This window comes from Pleuronectes platessa, chromosome 5, assembly GCF_947347685.1.
Source record: "Pleuronectes platessa chromosome 5, fPlePla1.1, whole genome shotgun sequence".
NCBI classification, from domain to species: domain Eukaryota; kingdom Metazoa; phylum Chordata; class Actinopteri; order Pleuronectiformes; family Pleuronectidae; genus Pleuronectes; species Pleuronectes platessa.
In genome coordinates, this window is record NC_070630.1 from 9,643,026 (window position 1) to 9,665,611 (window position 22,586).

Consider the following 22,586-nt stretch of genomic DNA (forward strand, 5'->3'; position numbering starts at 1 on the left):
CCATGTAAGGCAAAGCAATTTGCTTAACAAACAATAAGCAGCAATCATTATGACTTGCAAATACTGGAAAATACATAGATACATACATTCATACAGAAACACAAAGGAGGCTCACTGAACATATAGAAAGGGTCTGAAGTCTGTAGATTGTCAGCTCAATGATTCGTAATCAGTTGTCATCTTAAAGGCAAAAAATGCATTTTGGTGTATTTGACGAACTGCAAATGAACAGGAGTCATTATCATTAAATGTATATTCATATATATCATTATAATATTGTATAATACGTGATCACGCTTAACTACTGATCTGTTTATTCATCAAAATCAATTCAGATTTTCTGAAATAATTTACCTTATCTAGTTCGATGTATTAACAAAGAGTACAATACGAGTGCATCGTGTGTCAGTGTGTGTAGATGGAGGCTGAAACCGGCTGAGGTTTTTAGAAAGGCAAACAGCTCAGGCCCACATACAGTACAGTGGTTCAGCCCTGTTACATGTGTATGAGTGTGAGTGGGTGTGCAGCGTATTCATATGCCAGTGGGATTGAGCACATTTGTCTGTCTGCCCCTCTCCTGCCAACCACTTGCACAGTATTTTGACTGAAACTCACACTCTCTTACTCGCTCACAAACACACACACACACACACACACACACACACTCGCACACTCATATCCACATTGTCAGACCTCAAAAATGATAAGTAAAACCAGATGAAAATGGAGAGAGAAAAGTAAAAACACAAGGAGTGAATGAATCCAGTGAGAAGCAGAGTAATTAGGCTGATTGAATGAACTACAGTATCGGAGTCGGAGAGACGGTTCTCCGTGAGGGTTCAGTCCGCTGCTCTCCTTGGAGGAAGTGCATTCTGCAGTGTCAGTCCACCAGCCCTGGTCCATCCAGTAAAGAGAGCAGGGGAGCTGCCACTTCCCTGTAGCCCCACACACGAGTGCTCCAGCAGTCAGAGGGGAGAGGTACTGTCGGGCGGATGGGGAAGACCCCATGTGAGAACAGTGCCCATCCCAGAGGTCTGTGGATCACCACACACGGCAGATGTTGTTAGGGACCATTTGGCTGCTCTTGTTGCAGCTGAATGCTTTGGAAAATTCCGGGAAGTTCTGAAGGGAGCCCAGTACCCTGTGACACATGAGAGGATAACATCCAACAAAATGTTAATACCACTGTAATGGAATTCCTGCCCTTTGCCCCAAGCATAATACTGTTGATTTTGATTAACCTGAATTTCCCTGGACTGTGTACATCGACTTTGATGGAATTAACAGCCTGTTCTGGTCTGTGTGTCCCACACCACACCTGAAAAAAACAGTGATTAAGATCCATCCTTACATTAATTTATCCATCATTCCATCCATCAATTCATCCACCCATTGTAACACAGAGTATTTTACAAAATAAAAAACGGTATCCATCCGTTCATATCCATAAAACATCCATGCACCTGGTCTTTTATTCCATCCAGCCATCGTCCATCTAATCACAAAATATTCCATCCATCCTTTTTACAATCCATGATCTGAGAATCCATCCATCTGTTACCTGAGCAAAGTTTAAGAAGAAGAGTTGATCGTGGGAAAGGTCAATGCCGGGTAGTGTTGGCTCGTCTCCGTGCACATTCACATAGTTCTTGTAGGCCTATTGTTTTGACAGATTCAATTATTCAATATAACCTTTTAATCTTTTTATGAAAAACGAAAAACAAACATAATTTCAACTTGCTTCTGTACTTTACATATCTCTTAAAACCATTTCTGACTATTCAGCTGTAAATTTGGATAAAAATAAAGCAATAAACCCAGCATTTTAGATAAAAAATTCAGAGAGATGCTTCATAGTGCATGACGTTATGAATATTTAATATGTGCTATATTATTCAAATGTATACGAATCAAACTTAAATAAAAATTTTAAGCACAGACGGATGTTATTGATTGACAACCTAATACAATTATTGTAGCTTGACAATTATAAGAGGGCTGTAGGCTAGAAAAATTATAATATGATAATGTTAATGCATTATAATGAGATTTTAATTCCTGATGAGCATAATGTGTGTTGTAGCTATTAATATCGATGCAGAAAAGGAACATGTGTAAAAAGCAACACGCAGCGTTCACAAGTTCTTCTCCCTTCGTGCTCAGCGGAGGGAAGCAACTAAATCGATATATGAATAAAATCCAAGAGCAGAAATGCGGAGGCTTGTCTCCAAAGCATAAACATCTAATTTTGTGAAATTTGGACCACTTACTTTAGTACCCACGGTGTGAGATTGACCTTTGACAGATTTGAAAAAAATATCAACAGCACAGGTCCTAAACCTGCCCCTGAACAGTTTGTAATCTAAATTGCCTTTTTTTTCCAGTATTGGTTGTTATTCCATTTATGAAAATGACACATTTCTGGGTGGGAACTGCCTTTAAACCTCTTGTAGAATATGGGTTTGGATTTTTATGCAGTTTGGAGATTGTTGAGCTGTACCTGCGTCGTGTCTACATAATATACATCTGTGTTGTTTTGGAAATAGTCCATTCAACCATGAATTATTTGCCATTGACTGAAATTTGCCGCTGCAGCTTCTGTAAACTATATTTTCAGCGTTTAAATGTGCATCTAAATGCTAATTCAAGCCAACCTTGTGTTTAGGGTAGGACAAATAATTACACGTCACAATTCCTCTCCAGCACAAAACCTCTTTTATACGGATGTGCTGACCGTTTGTAAGAAATTCAAATCACTGATTGCCTGCAGAAGAGCCACAGAGTTGACTATATAAATGCATTGCACAGAAATACTATGCTTGTTCTGCAATGAATATGTTTGTCATCTTGCATCACATGAAAATCTGTGAATATACTTCTGCTGCTCACCTTTGGTCAAAACTGATTTAATTAGTGGCAACACCATGTTCTCCATTGTTGTGTATACAGCAGCTAATGAGCCGGTCTGTGACGTGGCGAAATGACTCGTCTATTCATGTTAGCAAACTGATGACAATAACAAGCCCCGACTAAGCCCACCCCCCACCACATCTGTAAACCAGCGCTCTTAAACCTAGCTTTCCACCTTTGTTTTCAGGCTCATTACCTGATACGCCTGACGTATCCCTCCATTGTCAGCGATGTTCTCCCCGAGGGTGTTGTTACCATTTAACTAGAGAGGCGACAGAAGGAGAGAGATGACAAAGATTGGCAAGTAAAAAGGACAAACTGTCATTTTTTTTTCTTCTTCTATGTATTCCAGCAAATCACAAATAATGCTCTTTGGAATCCAGAAATCTTCTCCCCGTTGAATAAATGAAGCATTGTTCAAAGAAGGAGGACAGAGGAGAAGAGGCAAAGACAGGGAGAGGGATTGATATTACACACTTGAAGCCGAGATGAGATTCGGCTGCAGAACTGGGGGAAACAGAGGATTTTGCCAGTTGGATACGCTGGCAAAGGGGAAAGGACATAAAATAAGACAAAGGCAAGGTGTAGGATCATATTTGAGAAAATATTGTCCAGAAAACACAACATTTGATAGGAAAAAAGCAGAGAGATATTTGCCTGTCTACCAAGACGTACATTAAGTCCGTTGGCAAGGTCCCAAGAGAAGTTGCCGTACTGATCGACAATGCACTTTGAAAGCTCCAGGAACCTCTGAGTGGAGTCTGGTGTCCACCAGTCCTTCAGGTCACCGTCCTTATCATAGTTGCGGCCTAAAAAAAAGAGGCCAGATGCACGGAGAATCAGCTGCTTGGATTTGATCAATGAAAAGAACTATTGTGACGTATTTCAAATGCCCCAAAAAGCTTTTATCTTGTTCTCTGAGACAGAACTCAAAAGCTGCATGCGACTTAAAAATTACATTTCCATTCCATTTCATTAATTTCCATTGTGTGTTTCTGGGCGGCGTGCAGTTGTGGATATCAGTATAAAAGAACACTGACATCTAAAAAATTGAACATAATAACTTCAAAAGGAATGCAGTGAAAAACAATCTGAGGCGGAACACAGAAAAGGCACGTCAAAAAAAAAATTTCCCCTCTTTCTTTTTTCCTGAAATGGAACCAGTTACAGAAAGACATATTGTCCAGAGTAATCACGCAAAACTGCCTCCGGGCGGAAGCGAGAGCAACAATGTGGAAAATCATACCATTGTCATCAAAGCCATGTGTGATCTCATGACCGATTACCATGCCGATGCCGCCGTAGTTGAGAGACTTGGCCTGGCCTTTGCTGAAGAAAGGCGGCTGGAGGATACCTGCAGGGAACACTGACACCGGGGGAAAGAACAAAACACCTTAAGTTGTTTGTCTTTTAAAATAACTGCACGCATGAATGTTTGCAAACCTTTGTGCACGTGTGATTGTACCGATTTGGTTTTTGCTGGATGAGTAGAAGGCGTTGACGACAGCAGCCCCGGTGACCCACCTGAAGAACAGTTCAGAGGTGTGAAGTGCGGCATGAAAATTTGATGACATGTTTAAAAATTAACACGTGGTTAATAATAACCAGGTTAATATTAGCATTCCTGCTGTGCCTCTGGAAGGATAAACTGTACATGCGAGTAGGAGTGTGTGTGGGAGGATGTGAAAGCACTATGCTACATGCAAGCTTGTGTTTCACACCACAAATACCATTAGTGGATAAGTGATTTATTATAAGTGTATTAAATACTCCACATCGTAGCTTTAAATCACTGCACATCCGAGAAAAAAAAAAAGCCCTCTTTGTCGAGCATCAGTGTAATTACAAAAAAAACATGCCCCCCCCACCCCCGGGGGATCTTACTCCTCTTTGTTGACTTTGACCCGGAGTTTCCGCAGGCGCTTCTTCTGCACATACTCCAGGTTCTGTAGGATGTTTTCAAAGTACTCCTCTGCGTTGTAGCTCAGCTAACACCAACACAGAGCCAGAGAAGCAGGAGGATTAGCTGCGATGAGAGCTATCAACACCCAGTCATATATTCAGCAGCAAAGCCTCATGAGAGCCAAGAATGCACCGAGATGTTTTCACGGAACAGAACCGATATGTGGCTACAATGAATGCACATTGTGTTCTGTTACATTAATTAGTCGGAAAAAAAAAACATAATTGCATTTTTTTAAGACACACACATCTTTGTACTCATTGTTCAGGTATTTGTCATCCATGATGTTGTCGGAGTAGCCGATCCGCTCCCGAATGGCTCGGGCCTACAGACAGAGGGAGAGAAGATTTGATAAGCAAACCCCTCAGTCGCCGCTAATCCTACAGAACCCAATGTGAAGCATCACAATAACATCGGAGAGATAATTATAACGAATACCTTTTCCTCCGCTGCTTTCTTAGTCTCTGCATCCATCCAGGTGAGGTCATCGAGGTTACTGATGAACACTTCCCGAATGTCTTTGATCATCTCTTCCATCTGATTCCCCCCCACACACAGACACACACACAAAGAGAGAGAGAGAGAGAGAGAACAATCAGAAACATGTCACTAATGTGTAACAACCAAAAGTGTAGCAAGAACACAAAGCCTCAAACTGTCAGTCAATACAAATTGTCCATTGTGTGGGAGTTTTTTTTCTTATCTTCTTTTTTCATAAGGTCTGTGTAGAGGATCCAGTGAAAAACACAATAAAACAGTCTTGCAACATACTGTGCAACAACAAAGTCATGAAAATACTATTCCCTGAATTAGGCCTCGTGTTTACACAGTCACACATTAACGCATGATGGACTCTGTGTTCCACTCCCTCTGTCTGGAGGGCTATGACCTTGGGTGTTAAAGTGATTGATTCATGTCACTGTTATGCTAGCAAGACTATGTATTCACATAAAAGGAACAGGGTAATGACAAGTAGAAATACTTCATTATTAAAAAAAATATATATATATATATATAGTATTATAGTTTAAGCCTTATTAACAAAGGTCTCCTCTTCTTGAATTAGAATTCTCCTGCTATACTGTCTGAAATTTTGTGGATGTATAATTAATAATGCTACTGATGTACATATTTTAAATATTTTTATTTACTCATAGAAGAAATAACCCTGTGCCATATACATCTAGGTGCCGGAATATCGTTTTGAGCATAATGTTAAACAAACTTACATTATATTCTTACTAAATAAATAAATGTTTAAAACTGAACAAACATTTCTCTGTCAGCAATTTGTCTTTTCTTTACAGATTCGCTCAGCAAGGTGCTCCAGATCAAAAGGGTGTTTTTAGGGGGGTTGGGAACCTGCGGTGTAAAGTTAATGCTTCTGTAATGTATTGCTCTCCAGTTTAAAAGAATGTGCCTGCGCACAGTGGGACAGACTGAGTGACGCCACCAGGGTGTCATAATGCTGTGCAAACCATGTCTCGTACCATGGTCTCTGCACTATTTTATTTCCATCAACATAATCATATTTCGAGTAATTCCAGAATAAAGTCTGTGAACCTATAAAAGAATGAAGGCAGAGGAGGAGAGGGGGAAATTAAAACAATTGCAGTGACAGTGGAGGTCAACCAACCAGATTCCTCAAAGCAGCCCACTGAAACCACAGTGAGCTGAGGGAGGCATTCCAGTGTCTTATCACATCAGCAGACCCCTCAATAACACACTGCACAACCACTCGGACAACACGCTGTGGTTCGCCACAAACCATAAACGAGGAAAATAATGATGAGGCTCTTCCTGAAAACCTTTTAGCATCCAGCTTGTGTGTGTGTGTGTGGCAGCTGGTCTGTTTATGGAATCCCATAATACAATGGTTGAATGCAGGGGTCACTAAATACGCATGCATCATAATAGTATTATGATGGGCATTGATCCGCTGCTATTCAATTTGATTTAATTTACTCGGCCTCCAAACACTAAACAAAGTGATGTTCATTTCAAATCAGTGACTGGATTATATTCCTCATTTTAAAATAGTACATCAGATGGACCCTTTCCTTTGCACTCTATGTAACAATGAATTAGTAACCTGTTTATAATCATTAAATACACATGAACATCCTGTGTAACTAAGCATGAACTGCATGTATCAGCTTGAAACCGTAATTTGGTAAATTGCCATCTCAATTATGTTCCCTTTTCAGAAATTAAATAAATACATAGATAACAGGTGGATCCAAATAGAGACACCATACTTTCTAAACTGATCATTATTATGTGTGTGAGATCTGTTCAATTACATGTCATGAAAATAGCCCAATTTTGCCCCTGAAGTTTCAAGCGGAAAGAAGTTTAACATAGCTTGAAATGGAAATGGTAATTTACACCATGTTTTTAGTTTAAATGTCTGCTGATATCTTCTGAAGAGCTGCATTCAGGGGCCATCGGAAATGCTAACGTCAGCGAGCTTAGCCACTTCTGCTGGACTTTTAGGCTTAAAACTTGGTTTAAATGACCTCGTTTTAAGTCGAATATGAATGTGGGGACTTTCGGACACTTGGAAGACACCCGATGAAAGGTATGGAGGCATGTTATGTTTTGTCTGTTTCATCACGTCTGAAGAGAGGTCACTAATAAGGTAGGGGTGTTTTTATTTCTGGGTGAACTATCCCTTTAAAGTCAGTATTTCCATTTCATTCGATTTTATTTTAACTATATGTTTGGCCATGCATCTGGGGAGAGGAGTGTTCATATATATTCTTGCAGGATTGAAAGAGTTGTGAGTTATTTTTCACAAACTCAAACACTCACACCAACACATTTGCACCGGATGCAAAGTGAGATCCACACGCAGGACTGGGCAAAGGTGCAGGAAATGACAGAGATTTACAGTGTGTGAAACGCTTGTCCGTTATGACTGATGTACACATTCTCACACACACACAATCTGACTCGTGTGCACGTGGCCATGTGCCAAAGCACGCACACACACACACACACACACGCACACAAGCACAGCAATGAGTGTGGGTGGTGTGGGCATGACAACTAGGATACCTTGTTCAGCTGCTTTCAATGGGTGCAAGCAAAAATAAATACATTACTGTGGTGGAGACACAAAACACAAGGGTGATAAAAACATAGGTGAGTAGGAGACATAAATAAAACCTAGTGGGATGTGCCTGAAACACAACTTCATGCACTTCTCCAACTGAATGTCTGAATAACTGAATTCATAAACACTGTTACAATGATTTTGTGAAAACTCCTTCCCTGCAGATTCATTCTCAGTACTACGTCCATTTTTAATAAAACAACATGTACAGTATAATAAGATTTATGGTTTATGTTTTTTACAGAATGTATTCTCCCCAATGAAGGAATGCCCCTTGGAGATAATCTTAACCACTTTCAATGCAACGTTAAATTTGATATTTTAAAGAATAATCCGACGTCTACTGACCAGTTCTTTGCTCTTTTCTGAGAAAGCCTCTTGCACATAAAGGCGTCCGACAGCGTTGTCCATGTTGTTGTTGACGTAAAGTGCACACTGTCGCCACACGGCTGCCTCTGACGTCGTGCCAGACAGAGCCTGCAGGGAAAGTAACGAGGCACAGATCAATTAGAGATACAGGATGGACTGCTCAGCACATTGTTTAAAGAGGCTCGTGGCAATTCATAATAAATGCCCCTTCATTATGCATTACCATTACATTCAGGAATATACAGTAAGAAACAGGGCAGAAGGGAAATTATTAGATTAGAGAGCGTTAGAAATATGGAAGAAGAATATCCCAACTGTTGGATGGATTGCCATCGACTTAATTGCTGACATTCATAGTCCCCAGAGGGTGAATCCTACACATTTTAGTGAAACCTTGATACCTCCAATCTGATGAAGTTGACATTGTTATCTCCACCAGGGAGGTTATTGATTATCTGTCAGCAATGAATGTAACATGGTGAGATTGGGAATTAGCCGAGGCAGAGATAGTTGGCTAGTTAGCAATGTTGATGTGCCAACTTTTGCATTGAGCTCAGACAGAGCCACTTGGATGGCTATATAGACTTTGTAAATGTCTCACTCTATACCTTGGTCACAACTTTCTGATAACCACACCTAAAATCCATCCATCAATCTATACTGCTTATCCTCTGAAGGTCGAGAGGGGAGCTGGAACCAATCCCAGCTGACATTGGGCGAGAGGCCGGGTACAGCCTGGACAGGTCCCCCACATACTGAGATAATCATTCACATGCATATTCACGCCTATAATCAATTTAGAGTCTCCAGTTTCAAACTAAATGCTTTCATACTGTGGGGGGACATACTACCTAGAGAAAACCCACGTAGACACTGGGAGATCAGGCAAACTCCACACAAGAAGAAACCGGGCCGAACTTCCTCACATCTTCTTCTGTTACTTTAAATGTTTATATGAAAATTCCTGCGAGCGTCCATTGTTTTCCCAGCCACCCCTCCCATGTCCTTATGACCAAAGCCTCAACAGAATGACTGAAACCAGTTCTGTACTGGGTTGTGTTTCAATTGAGGTGGGTTGTAAAAACAATACATTCATCCTGGTGCTGTACCTTGCGGAAGGCTTTCCTTGTGTCCCTGTAACTTCTGCTCAGGCCAACCACCATGTTCATAGCGAAGCGCCACACCATGTAGTTCTGAAGGTCCCTGTGAGGAGAGGAAAGAAAGTCTCTTCGTCACCTTGTATAATAGCATCTGCTGTTTACATTGCATTCTTTGAGTTCCCCCCACTAACAGCCTCACATACCACACAAACACAACCAAGAACTCGTACAAAAACACACACACCTCTTGTTATATCTGGCCAAGACAAGGTTGAGTCTTCTGTAATAGTTTGGTGAGTAGTTTATGACCTTCTCGGTATCAGGAACGCTGATGTTGACTGTGGCCATTAGCTTAGCCGTGAAGTAACTCCAGTCAAATACCTTCAGGATGAGTTTCGAAAGCACAAAGAAAGAGACCGGTAAAAAATTATTATGAGGAGGAAAACAGGAGAAAGAAATAAGAACTTTAGACAGAGAAAGAGTTTATCTTAACCTGTGAATCAACCTCAAGGGTGAAGTTGGCATTGAGATCGCCCAGGTTCATCTTGTTGTACAGCAACACTGGGTTGTTCCGGTCCTCTGGAGAATCAGTCGACTTCGAGAGGGCAAGACAGAGAGGTTGAAAATCAAAGAAGTTGTCACCACACACCACCCTCCCCGTTTCCTGACACATGTGTGCACATGCATTGCAGGTCCAGCGGCAGAAAACATATTTAGGGTCTCAAGGGGCTTCAAGTCTTTAAATGTCAGAGCTCCAACGCTATGGCTGCCTTGTAAAAAGCCAGCAGCGGAGAGGCGAGGAAGTGGAGCATGGCAGTCAGCAGAACAGAGCGGCCCAGGATGACAAATGCAGACCGTGGTAGCCTGTTGATATCTGAGAAAAGTTGTTGTGTAAGGATCAGGCTAGTTAACAGCTTGTTTTACACAGCGGCTGCTCCAGAGTGCTGCCACATACACGCAGAGAACACTCTCCTTTGAGCTACAAAGTAGGAGCGGAAGGTCATACTGTCACATGTGGTTTTCTCACAAATTCCTGCTGTTGTGTGAAGCTGAGATAGAAAATAAGGTATGCAGTGCTGCGGGAAAACGAAGTCACCTTCTATCAGTTTCTCAGAGAACAAAGATCGCGCTTTGTAAGACGCGGGGAAGCTAGTTAGTCAAAGGTTGAAAGCAAAACTGCACACTCACATTTGCGATGTCTCTCTCCAGGTCTATGATCCGCGTCACCTCCTCCCTGATGCTGGTTTCGTTGATGGCGAGATGCCGGTCGGTGCGGATCAGCTTCACCAGGTCAATCATGAACTGCTCATAGGCCCGACATGCCTGCCAAACACAAACTCTTTCATTACCCTCAAATCATGCCTTTATTTCAACAGGAAGGAATTTGAATTTGGTTTGAATATAGCCACTGACCAAAAAACCGGAGGTGACGGCTTGCACTTGTGCACAGATACGCACACATACAGTCAAGTGCTGCTTTCTGCATATCAATCAAGAGTCCGTGATGAACTTTCAAATAAAATCAGGGCAGGGGATGTCTGCTCCAATCACACACATCTGGTCTGGATTCAGACCCATTCAAACCTCTTCTGTTTCGTCTCACTGATTTTTGATCATCACTTACGGCCTCGTTTCATTCAGCGTGTACAGGCATGCTCGCAAATGCGAGTAGGCACATGAATAAACAGACAATTAATTCGAGCACTAAACAAATGCCATCACCATTTCGTGGGCGTCTGGTTTCCCCCAAACAAACTCAAGGGGACATGGAACCCAGACTCAGTGGCACTGGTCCAAATGAGCACATGGATCTATTTACATTATTGTAAATTAGAAGTGTGCGTGTGTGCACGTGTGTATATATCAACTTGCCTCTGCATAGGGTCCCGTACACGTGTAGTAATCTTTGGACAAGAGGCCGAGACTTGTCTGCTGGTCGAACTAGGAAAGCAGAGGACAAGATCCATTTATTTACATAAGCTGAAGGAGCTGCGTGGATGCGATAGAAGAGTGAGATACACAGAAACAAAGAGATGAGGGATTTCTAGCTACATTTGCACACCTACATGAATGATGTGGGAACTGGAGTCCCTGTCATCGGTGCCGACGAAAAAGTTAACCAAGAGTTGAGTTCCGTATTTCTCGTTCAGCTTGGCGATGACGTCTTCCATCCGCCATGTTTTACCTGAAGAACCGAGGGGGAAGGAAGGAGTGAGAAAGAAAGAAACAGCTGTGGATGACATATGCTGCGTGTGACAGTTGGAAACAATACCCTACCGTGGTTGGTTTCCCAGTTGTCCACAGCCATGGGCCACTCAGACACATCGGGCAGCATGTCGAGCAATGGGCTGCCTCCTCTGAGCTCAATCAAACCTAAAAGATGAAAACACACGAGTAAACCTCTTTTTTTAATAATGGATACGTTTGTATTATACCAGTCAGATTACAAAAAAGTGTAAAAAAAGAAACGTTATATTATATTTATCATTCAGTGTAATGCATCTATACAAATTTGAGCACATTACCGATGGAGCTTACTTTGCATCCCATAATCCTGTAAATCGAATTAATTAAGCCATTACGATTTTACATTTACTCATTTTGCTCTTGACACTTTTCACCCTAATGGTTTATAATACATTTAGTTTGACAATAAAATATAGCCTATAATAAATCGTTTTATGTTAAAAATCAAAATATTCTGTTTCGGACGGCCAGAAGTTAACGGTAACTGTCTTTACATCTCATGGCTGCTGACTCACTCTCATTAGTGCAGGACTTGTAAAGAGTCTTCGCCTTGAAGAGAGCGACGGCTTCCCCTTCCACTGTTTTTTCAAGGACACCTACAAAGAGAGAATAGAAACAAGGCGTGAGTGAGTGAGAGAACCAGACAGAGACATAATGATAAACGTCTATGGGGGGGGTATGAGTATGCATGTGTTAATTTTGGATCGAGGGGTGGACTAAGAGGGAAGGGGAGTAAATATCCTCAGGTACAATGTGGAATGTTCTGTATTCGGAATGGGATCCAGCTGTCGTCCAGATGCGTTTAATCGTTTTAATTAAAGGGTGTCGTCTATCGCTCTGTCACACAGCACCAGGAACAATTAAGTGTTTGAACCGAAGCAATTCATAGAGACTGGGGACAAAACAGACAACAGCGAAAATTATTCAAAGGGGAGGAAAGAAAACACGATATATGAATATATCTCAAGGGAATGAGTCTGAAACTGTGAAACAAAACAAAACACAAACAACTTGTATGAAGCTGATGGGAAACAAACGTCAGTTCATCTTAATTACATGTATTTCATTACAAGCTGCCTGAAAAATGAATACAATGACAAAAAGGACAATATTTAAACGGAATGAAATGTTTATTACAGGTTTTCAGAAAACAACTAAAGACTTAATTTTGATCTTCTCTTAATAAACACACATTGTGTTTTCACTACTCGATTCTGCAACAGGTTCACGTTCAACTTTGAGAACATCACACTCCAACATGTGCATTGATTAGAGCTAGCACAGCGAAGCACTAAAACAATCACTGGCACGGTGCACGGCCAAACTTAGCTCCGAATGACTGATTAAAAAATGTGATTAAACAAACAATTTATAGCAGCGCTGCAATTAATCATTCCATCGGGTGATGAGATTATTTGGGTCGTTTGTTGTAGAGGTCAGAGCTGTCATATAAACACAAATTAGTGGATATGCAGTTCACGTTTTAAACAATTACTGCTGTAAATTAGCTGCTCAGCAGTAGCCAGGGCTGAGGCTGCTGACCTCAGAGCAGGGAAGGCATAGTTGGAAGTAACTCAAGGAGCAGCGGAGCTTGAGGTGCGGCAATTAAAGACCATTTGAAAACAAGAGGGAACGCCATCGTTCGTTTTACTGCCTACATTTACAGCCTCTTCAACACCTGTTGTGTTCATATGGATGCCAGTTAACGCGGCCTCGGGCTAGAGGATGGTTGTAGGTGGACAGCTAATCAAAATGAGTTATATGTGTAGGGGTGTAAACTTCCCGCAACTGAGGGGGAAGCGAGTTGGACCAACAACACACTTTTACCGCCCTGCTTCGAGGCACCAAGCTGTATATTATAGTTTTAAAGTTTGACCATCCCTTCAGGATCTGCTGCTGGGTTTCAGCTTGACCACACGTGAGGGAGGGTTTATGTAAATGTTCAAATCGTCATGGCTGCTTTTTTTAAACTTAAACTTAAGGTATCTCAAGCTTTACTTCAAACTACAATATCAATTTGAGATCATTATTTTATAATGTCTATGCATCTATGCTGGAGACAGCCGGAGCTGGAGAAATTATGTTTTCTGGTTCTCGGTCCGTCCCACTCTCGAGAAGACGGACTCAGTGAAGGAGTTGATTCAAATTTGGCAGAAGGGTTCACTTGGACTCAAAGATCCATTTATCACTGAAATACCTCTGGCACGTGCCAAGTAAAAGCTATTATGTCTTAGTACACAACTTAATTCATGTCTACAACATCTTCTGTGAATATAGCGAATATAGATTTTGACCTATAAGTGTTAATTACGTTACATTATCAACTGGATAGTGAGAAATAATTAAAGGACACAAATGTGATGTGAGTTAACATAGATGTGACCTTTGACAGTAATTGTGCTGTCCAAATATCACAATTAGAAGTGACCCACAGGTTCCCAATAGAAAACAAAGAGTAAAGAAAGCAAAGAAGGTTATAAAACCAAGAGAATTTCACTACATCTGGCACAAATATTCACTTAGGCTCAATTCCAGGTTTTATTATGATTAATAGAGAGCTAGTTACAACCCCCGGTTTTAGTTATATTACTGACTGACATAAAAACTATTTCCATTATCACTCAGCACACACATCACTTTAACAAATTTAGAGAGAAACCTGGATGAAATGATCATGAAACAACATTACACCGAGTTGACCTTTACTTAAGAGACGAAAACAAATAAAGAAGTAACCAAAACCTTACGGACAAAACCTTGGCTGAAACATGAGCCGCCAAGAAATGTTTTGAGGAATGAACTGATTGACGTCCAAGGGCCCTCAAACCCTCCGTCCAATATTTGATGAGTCAAGGCCACTTGTCCAAATGTTCTCTCGGGTAGTATTCCAAACTGAAACAGCTGCGTCTCCTCACTTGTGCGTGGTTAAGGATTGTCTTCTTCAGACCGGCATGCGAGACCAATCAGCCGTTGTATCATGTTAGAGTTTATTTAATCTACCTTAGTTCCCAGTAACCACAGCATGGATGGAATTTTAGAAACTCATGACATCTAACCAAAATTCTGTTTACTGCTGGGCTGCTCCGACAGTGTTGATGCGACAGTGTAACTGTGTACCATCCACAGCAAATGTAAAGCAAACTAGAATGGAACAGAATAGAGTAAATACCTCTGTCAAGGCCAAACAGACCCCATAATATTCAAAACAAGCCTTGGTAGTTCCAGGTTTCTAACTCTTTTTGTTGCCATACAATGGCTGAAAAGCCTACACCCCATGAAACTGCATTTATAAATCGCACATACTCATTATACACATATATTATACACATACACTTTTTTTTTTATCAAGAACCTGAAAGATCACTGAGAATATTGAAAATCACCTTCATCTTAATGTTAGAGACAGTGAAGAGAATTCTTGGATCTGGCACCTGATCTGGATCCGCACCATGCTTTAATGGGTTCTACCTGGGGACATGTGCTACCCCTCTACAAAAGTTAATAGTAATGGATGAAAACATGTTACGTGATCCTGCGAACAAACAAACAAACAAACAAACAAACTCAGATGAAACTTCCTTAGCTGAGCCGATATACCATTGTTGACAGTTAAATAGGTCATTTGAATAACACATAATCTTTTTCCCATTGATCTTTTGCACTTTGCACTAATTAATTACAGAGACCTCACAGGCCTGACTCTTGCTCACTCAAATCAAGTTGACTGCAGGTCAGTAGCATGCTGGTGCACCAGCAGGAGGCAAAGGACTATTTTGAAAGAAATGTTTTCCAAACGGCATCTACACTGCAGGATTGGGGGCTCAAATCCGGACGGAGCCATTTCAGCAACTTAGTTTGCAGCTATGATGATTTACGGCACACAGTTGTTTAAGTAGGGTAGAGATTTGGAAGGGCTCTAATGTGATCCCCAGGAAGCCATGAGGCCTTGGCTCTGTGCCTCCACACTAACCGGCCCATGAAAAATAAAACAATATTGTACAACAAAAGAGCACAAACATATATTTCATTTGGTGTAAGATGCCTTATAATTTATTTGAGGCTTTTTATACCCGGCTGTTATCGATTCGTAAGGAGGTTATATTTTAGTCTGTGTGTGCGATAAAAGGATTCTGTAAAATCTACTGGGTGGAAAACTATGAAAGTTGGCGGGCGGATGCATTATTGGTCACAGAAGAACCCAGTGAATTTGTGCGGACACAGATCCGAGGGTGATTCATTTTTTTCTTCTTTTCCCTCTCTTAAACACTGCAAGTTGGAATGGTGGATTACCCTGAGGAAAAATGAATGGATCTTTTGATAGGGACTGTTGGGCCTTAGCGGCGGTATGAACTCTACTGAGTGCCAGTCTTGCTCTGATTTATCATTTCATCTGATTTGGGTTCAACATTGTTGAAAATCTAGGCAAGAGTGTTTTTTCCAAAAGCCAGTGGATCCATCATGTGTCCCAGTGTTTTTATAATAACTGCATCATGAATAATGAATGATGTAAAACTCTTAAAAGAAGTAAGTGCCTGTAATAAACTTCCTGCACATGCAAAATGTATGAAAATGCTTGACCTCCTAATTGCTATTAGTATAGTTTATGGTAATTCAGCTTAAAAGAAAAAATGGACTTGAACTTTATACATTTTACATGCTAGAAGCGTCTTTGCTTAATAATTTAGGTGCGGTCATATTCAATCACATATTAGTGCATTTGCATGTATATGGAAGGTGTATGAATCCATTAGTATATCTTTAAAATTGTGATTTTCTTGCTCACAAGCCTGAGCTGTCATTGCACAAAATAAAAGTTGTGAAACAAGAAAAAGTAACTTGAGTATTTGTTTTTTATTAGTATTTAAGGTATTTCTAGAGTTTCGGGATTTTTCTAATGCTTTATTTATCATCAGTATCAGATATCTTCACTTTCACAGTGTGCCCCTTCTTGCAAAGCCGCCACTCGTTGACTTCCGCCAAGTCAAGTCAAGCTGAAGCACGACAGTTGCGTTACAATCAGATGTCAGTGAAATGATGAGCTATAAATATCCCTACCAATTAAAAGGAACCTGTTCAAGGGGTTATCACATTTTTCATGACTTTTGATTTTGACAAGCTATAACACATGCGAACCGTGGCTTCAGAGCTGCCTGTCAGACAGTTATCTTATCGCTAATGAATCTTAGATTCGGGATCAACATTTAAACACCAGCACGTCTCAATGCAACTTCACGATCGATTCCAGGAAGCGGACGGATCTTCAATTACGCAGCTAACTGACAGGAAACTCTGCCAGGTCCACTCATCACTCGTGTCTGTTTGAAAATTAGATTTTTCCTTCTTTTTCTTTCTTCCCATTCTTCGTAATTATGTGGACTTAGTGACAGACAGGAGATAAAGCAGTTCACAGATTTCCGACAAGGTTTATCCCTTTCTGTAATCTCTTATGTCATGTAATGTCATATCAGATCAACATGTCTGGAATACACCTCGTCTCTTATTGCATTATTTATTGGACAACCAACTCTACTGTCCTTGCATCTAATAGTCTAAATTGAATGTATTATTCAATCCTTATCTTTTAAGATTAATCAGCTTTCTCTGTACCTTCTCTCTCTTTATTTTTTACCACTTGTTTTACTCCTTATGTGACTGCATGTCACGTCAGCCTTTTCCCTCCCTTTCATTTTTGTAATCCCTCCATTTTCTCATTACCATGTGAGCACTATTTATGTGCTCATTTAATCTTAATGAAGTCCTGCGACAGGGAAACTTTGCAGGGAGCTTCCTGCAAAAGGGCACAGATCATGTGTGTGTGATTGGATAACCGACTGCCTGGTGCTAATGTTTAACCACGGCAAAAAGCTTACTCCCTCGCTCACTCTCTCACATGCACACACCCACCCACCCACACACACACACACACACACACACTCGCCCTCTCTTCTCTCGCTCCCTGTCTCCCCGTGTGTGTGTGTGTGTGTGTGTTTGGATTTATTTGAGAATGGATTTTGTGCCACCTGATGTTTGTTTGAGACATCACGTCAGTTTGAATCGAACCTCTCAGCGTGACACACAATCAAACTGTTGAGTTTTTCCGCAGTGACATTTTACCCTCGACTTCCTCTAATCCCAAGAAACGTTGCAGCGTTTTATTCCAGCGTTTTGCTTCCACTTTATCATTATGAAGTCTATATTTAGTGTATTTTACAAGCGGAGGCTGAGTAGGGAATTAAAAATTGAAATGAGTTGACGCAGTTTGATGGTGATGAGTCTCATTCATTCTCTTTTTGTGGTGTAAAACTATGACATGGAGTTTTGCTACTACTCTTTTCCGCACCTCTTCTTCTCCAGAGCGATGGCTGCAAAGGCCCACAGCCATCTGCTACCCCAAACCAGCAGACAAATACCGCAATTTATTGCATTTCTGAGAAACGTAAATAACTGCAATAAATTAAAGCCTTGTATCATTAAGTTGTCTGTGAGACTCCAGTGCTGCTATGGTGAGAAACTTGAGAATTATTTTTTAAAGAAAACTTGAAAAATGAAGGAATTTACAGTGTGGAAAAACAACCCCAGACCCAGGTGGCTCATCCCGCTTCACAGGTATGGCCATAAATTAACACTGTGGTTTGGTGAGAAGAGCTCAACTGTGTCTTTCTAAATGTAAAGGCAGCACATGTACAATATTCTCCAAACAAGTAGAAAAACATTGATTTTTAAGAGCTCCCTATTATTTCCCTGCCGTCTACCCCCTGAACCAGCTCTGTCATTCCCTCAGTGCCATGTTGTCAGTCGGAGTAATGGCCCTTGGATAATCTCACAGTATAAAGTTCCCAGAGCTGTGTCGCAGGAAGGCTCTGAAGCAGGGGGGGGGTTCAAACCTAGCTCGCAAAAACATATTCACTTCAGCATTTGTATTCACTTGTATTTGTGTTGGAGAAGAATCGCTGCATAAATATTCACGCAATTTTTGCTTGCACACCAAACTCCGATTTGATATCTGTATTTGATACGTTTATGAGAAATACAATATTAATGGGTGTTGTGTAATGGTTCTGAAGGGAATTCTGATATCAGGGAGGTCATGTGAACAACCATTTGTTTCAAAAGTCCTCTCGTGGTCATTCGTGTTTGACTCGAGTTCTGTTTCCGATTATTTCTATCGCAGGAAAACACCGACATTCAGCCCCGGTGGCGGCGTTTGTCCCAGGGCGTCCACAAACATCTCACATCGGAACGCCTCTGACATCACAGCTATCTCACAGACGTGCCCCAGCGATCCTGGTGACGCCAACATTTCTACAAGGAAAAACAAGCTGCTCGGTGTGTTGCACGCCTCTGGCTAAAAAAATCCACAAAGTGAGGTTTCGACCCGTCCTGGAGGCACGCGAGAATTCCAATGCACGTACTCAGGCACAGGACGGATGTACACACAGGACTCGGAGATGACTACCACATGCTGTTTCACATTTCCTGTCCGATCCTCAAACGTTTCCCTCTCCATGTACCATCCTCCTCTGGCTTCGGGGCTCCTCCTCACTTCATCTCAGAAAAACCCTCGGCTCCTGCGTATCTCCCCGCCCACCTACCGTCGCTCTCACCATATTCTTTCAAATTGAATCCTTCCTTTCATCACCTCCTACCTGTTGCACTCCTCCTCTCCCTAACACAAACTCAGTAATTAAAAAGCTCACGGCCAATTGGACTGATTTCTGCACAGTATGCCACACCTGTACGGGGGGGGGGGGGGGGGGGGGGGGGGGGGGGAGACAAACTTGCACTGGCTAGTTCAAACCCTTGTGTGCACGCGGCTGTGGGCACAATTTAGGCTTTGGATTCCTCATTATGGAGCTTTGCCTTTTTTACCAGCCCTTTTACAGCAGCGGAGAACAATCCGAGGCATTTACAAGCGACCACAGACCTGCACAGATATTCTCACATGAACGCAGACACGCAGGCCCTTTATTTTATTACTGTCACGCGGCCTAGAGCGCCGCAGTGTCCAGGTGTTTCCAGGCCCCTGCAGCTGTTGACAGGAAAAGGATCCGTCCATCAGCGGGCGGTGGTATCCGAGAAGGCGGCAGCAGCCAGCCGCAGGATCAGAGGTCGCGTGTTTGATGTCACTACCAGAGTAGAGGTCACATCTCAGTTGAGGCCACGCAGCGCCGAGGCCTTCACCGTGTCGTGCCCCGGTCATTATAAGATTTTAACTCGAGAGCTAGTGGGCTGGTGTTGCTACTGTCAGTGCTCAAGAGTACACAAATGCCAGTGTTTGGAGGATCAAGAACAATAGTTTCTTTCTCTCTGAAACTCATATACAGTTGCACACACAAAGAAAAAACTTAAGCTACGCTGTACAGTGTGAGACATTCCAGCTCCGACTGCAGCCAGACAGCCTGGAGGAATGAGCGCGCTGATCTAGGACCAGCTCTGTGGCTGTGCCGTTCCCTTCTGTGGTGCACACAGCATCTACAGCAATTAAGTCAATGATTCCTGCACATCAACCTTTGAACTTTGGCCAACGCGTCCTAACAGCCAAGGAAGTGAATCTTTTCCTCAATATCCCGTTACGACCTGCGATATATTCGACTGCAGTAAAAACACGACAAAGTGCATTCACACAGCAACACGGCATGTACGTAGAGTTGAGCAATGTTTATTTTCCTCTTTTCCCCCCGTGTGTGATTTTTTTATGGCAGAAGGGAGCGAGAACAGAACGGCCTCTGTGTTATTATTAAGCAATGTGGAAAAAGAAAGTTCAAATTTGAATAAGAGATATATATTTTTCATACAATCCCTGCTGTTAGTTAATTCATATTCGAGTTTATCTATGGTTTACGCCGCAATTCTGAATCCTCTCATGTTCAGGCAAATCAGATAAGAGGCATAGGACAGAGATATTTCATTAAAATGCTTTTATAATTACATGAATGACGATCCACTGAACCGTAGAATTATATTATAGATTAAAGGCGCTTTTATAACGATAACACCCCTCTAAAAATTGCTACTAAATGAATACTGAAAAGCAAACTCTAAATCCCAATGATTGTTATATTGATCTGTAGAAAGGGTTTATTCGAGAAGTAAACGTTGGATAGTGAGAGCTAAAAAATAAATTCAGATTTAATGACGTTTGTTTTCCAAAAAGTCTAAGGTTTAAAAAAGTTGCTGTTTTTCCACCAAATACTTATGATAGGTTCCCTGTTCTTTCTAGCATCTAACATGTTGTGATATTTATAATATTTTACTGTTTTGCTTTATTATGTTTTGACATGTCCTGTCTGTAAAATGCCTCTTTCATAGACTGCAAACCAAATCCAAAGTAACCTCGACCTGAACCTGAACAGACAAATCAAATCATGACCACCCAGGATCCAGGTTTCTCTTTAAAAAAAATGAAAACTAATCCGCATGTGATCCCCCTCTAGCACCAGAGCAGATAAAAAAAGAACAGAAAGAACCAACACGGTGCCCCGAGACAAGAAACTGCATGTTTCTCTTTTCCTCGAGATTAAACGGACAAAGCACTCAATGCTTTTGCAAATTAAAAAAAGTCCAGGAGGCAGTTGTGCTGCACTTTGGGTTTCCTTTGCCAGTGAGGATCAATCTCTCTATCCGCTCTGAATCACTCCATTCCTTCTGCGGCCCAATCTGTACTGTCTTTATTACAGAGGAGGAGGCTGGCATATAAAGTGTGAATTTATGGCAGATGAAGGGTTGCAGATTGTCCATGGAGAGTTTGTGCTCCCTGAGGATTTAGCCCCCGCCGCTCAGGACTCGACTGGTCTTCTCACAGGCAACATGAGGCACGGACCTTTACACAAACACACACACACACACACACACACACACACAAATAGATCCACGGGTACACATTTGCAGTGTAATCTGAACCTCATCAGCCACAACCACAAGGACACTAGAAAGACTGTAATGCTTGCTGAAAGTTGGCAAAACACCTGAGACACACACTCACACACAAATCCTTTCTCAACACCATGTGCTGATATTTTCGAGCACAGCTCTGAACGCAATGTCCGCTTAGACACACACACACACACACACGCACGCACACATACACACAGATAGTGCCAGCGCTGTTGACAAACTCTCAGCTAACATGGTCGGCGGCGCTAAAGCCAAATTCCCATGACATCTGTGATATGTAAAGAGCTACTACGCCTGAAGGAGAGGCCTCTTAAGCTCACATTCAAAAGCAACTGAACCAACCTGCTTTCAGTCCTCCTAGAAAGCAGCTCTGATGTGCTTTTAACTCTAAACAAAAACCTCAAAGAAATTCCCTTTTTTTATGATTCTACTGAAACAGGCGCTACATCGTTCCAGAATCCCCCCCCCCCCCCCCCCCCCCACCCCCTTCCTGTCTGTGTCAGGTCCTGTCCGAACGTGTGTGTAACAGCCGTCTGACCTTTGAGGATGACCTCCAGCTCGTCTCGTAAGATGTCGAAGGTGCTGTATCTCGAGCTGGTCTCCGGGATGATGTTCTTCTTGAGCCAGCCTCCGCAGGCGTACTGGTAGAAGTTGTCACAAGGGTCCACGGTGGCGTCCATGTTCTCGATGAGACGGGAGGCTGCACGGACAGAGAGGAGACGAGCTCTTAACCGACGTGGAGAAAATCCAGAGTGCATTTATCATTTATTCATTTTTAAAAGGTCTGATCTGTGAAAATTTGTTGAATACTGTCTGTTAGTGTAACTGATTAGTGGATGAGCTCTGTATAATGGGATGTGATGTATTGGCTATATTTCATCTTTGAAACACAAAACTGAAAAATGTCCACTGCAGTTAAGGTTTAATCAGTATGTGCTGTACACTGCATACAATGTAACTGACACCTACCCTTTTCTCAATTTAA

General features: G+C 41.8%; 1 protein-coding gene across 1 annotated transcript in view; it reads right to left on the minus strand.

The window, feature by feature from the left end:
• Window positions 1-651: 651 nt before the first annotated feature.
• The window catches only part of LOC128440787 (neprilysin), a 28,980-nt gene continuing 7,045 nt past the window's right edge, over window positions 652-22,586 (minus strand). Inside the window, exons 4-23 of the mRNA XM_053423620.1 lie at window positions 22,140-22,301; window positions 12,223-12,303; window positions 11,738-11,833; window positions 11,527-11,645; window positions 11,333-11,401; window positions 10,649-10,783; window positions 9,954-10,055; window positions 9,705-9,841; window positions 9,470-9,563; window positions 8,340-8,468; window positions 5,312-5,410; window positions 5,121-5,198; window positions 4,795-4,898; window positions 4,376-4,434; window positions 4,157-4,276; window positions 3,586-3,719; window positions 3,107-3,172; window positions 1,562-1,657; window positions 1,242-1,318; window positions 652-1,141 (exon numbers count right to left, since the gene is read on the minus strand). Coding sequence (XP_053279595.1) covers window positions 1,042-1,141; window positions 1,242-1,318; window positions 1,562-1,657; window positions 3,107-3,172; window positions 3,586-3,719; window positions 4,157-4,276; window positions 4,376-4,434; window positions 4,795-4,898; window positions 5,121-5,198; window positions 5,312-5,410; window positions 8,340-8,468; window positions 9,470-9,563; window positions 9,705-9,841; window positions 9,954-10,055; window positions 10,649-10,783; window positions 11,333-11,401; window positions 11,527-11,645; window positions 11,738-11,833; window positions 12,223-12,303; window positions 22,140-22,301 — 2,057 coding nt within the window. The 3' untranslated portion in view covers window positions 652-1,041. The remainder of the gene's footprint in view (window positions 1,142-1,241; window positions 1,319-1,561; window positions 1,658-3,106; window positions 3,173-3,585; window positions 3,720-4,156; window positions 4,277-4,375; window positions 4,435-4,794; window positions 4,899-5,120; window positions 5,199-5,311; window positions 5,411-8,339; window positions 8,469-9,469; window positions 9,564-9,704; window positions 9,842-9,953; window positions 10,056-10,648; window positions 10,784-11,332; window positions 11,402-11,526; window positions 11,646-11,737; window positions 11,834-12,222; window positions 12,304-22,139; window positions 22,302-22,586) is intronic.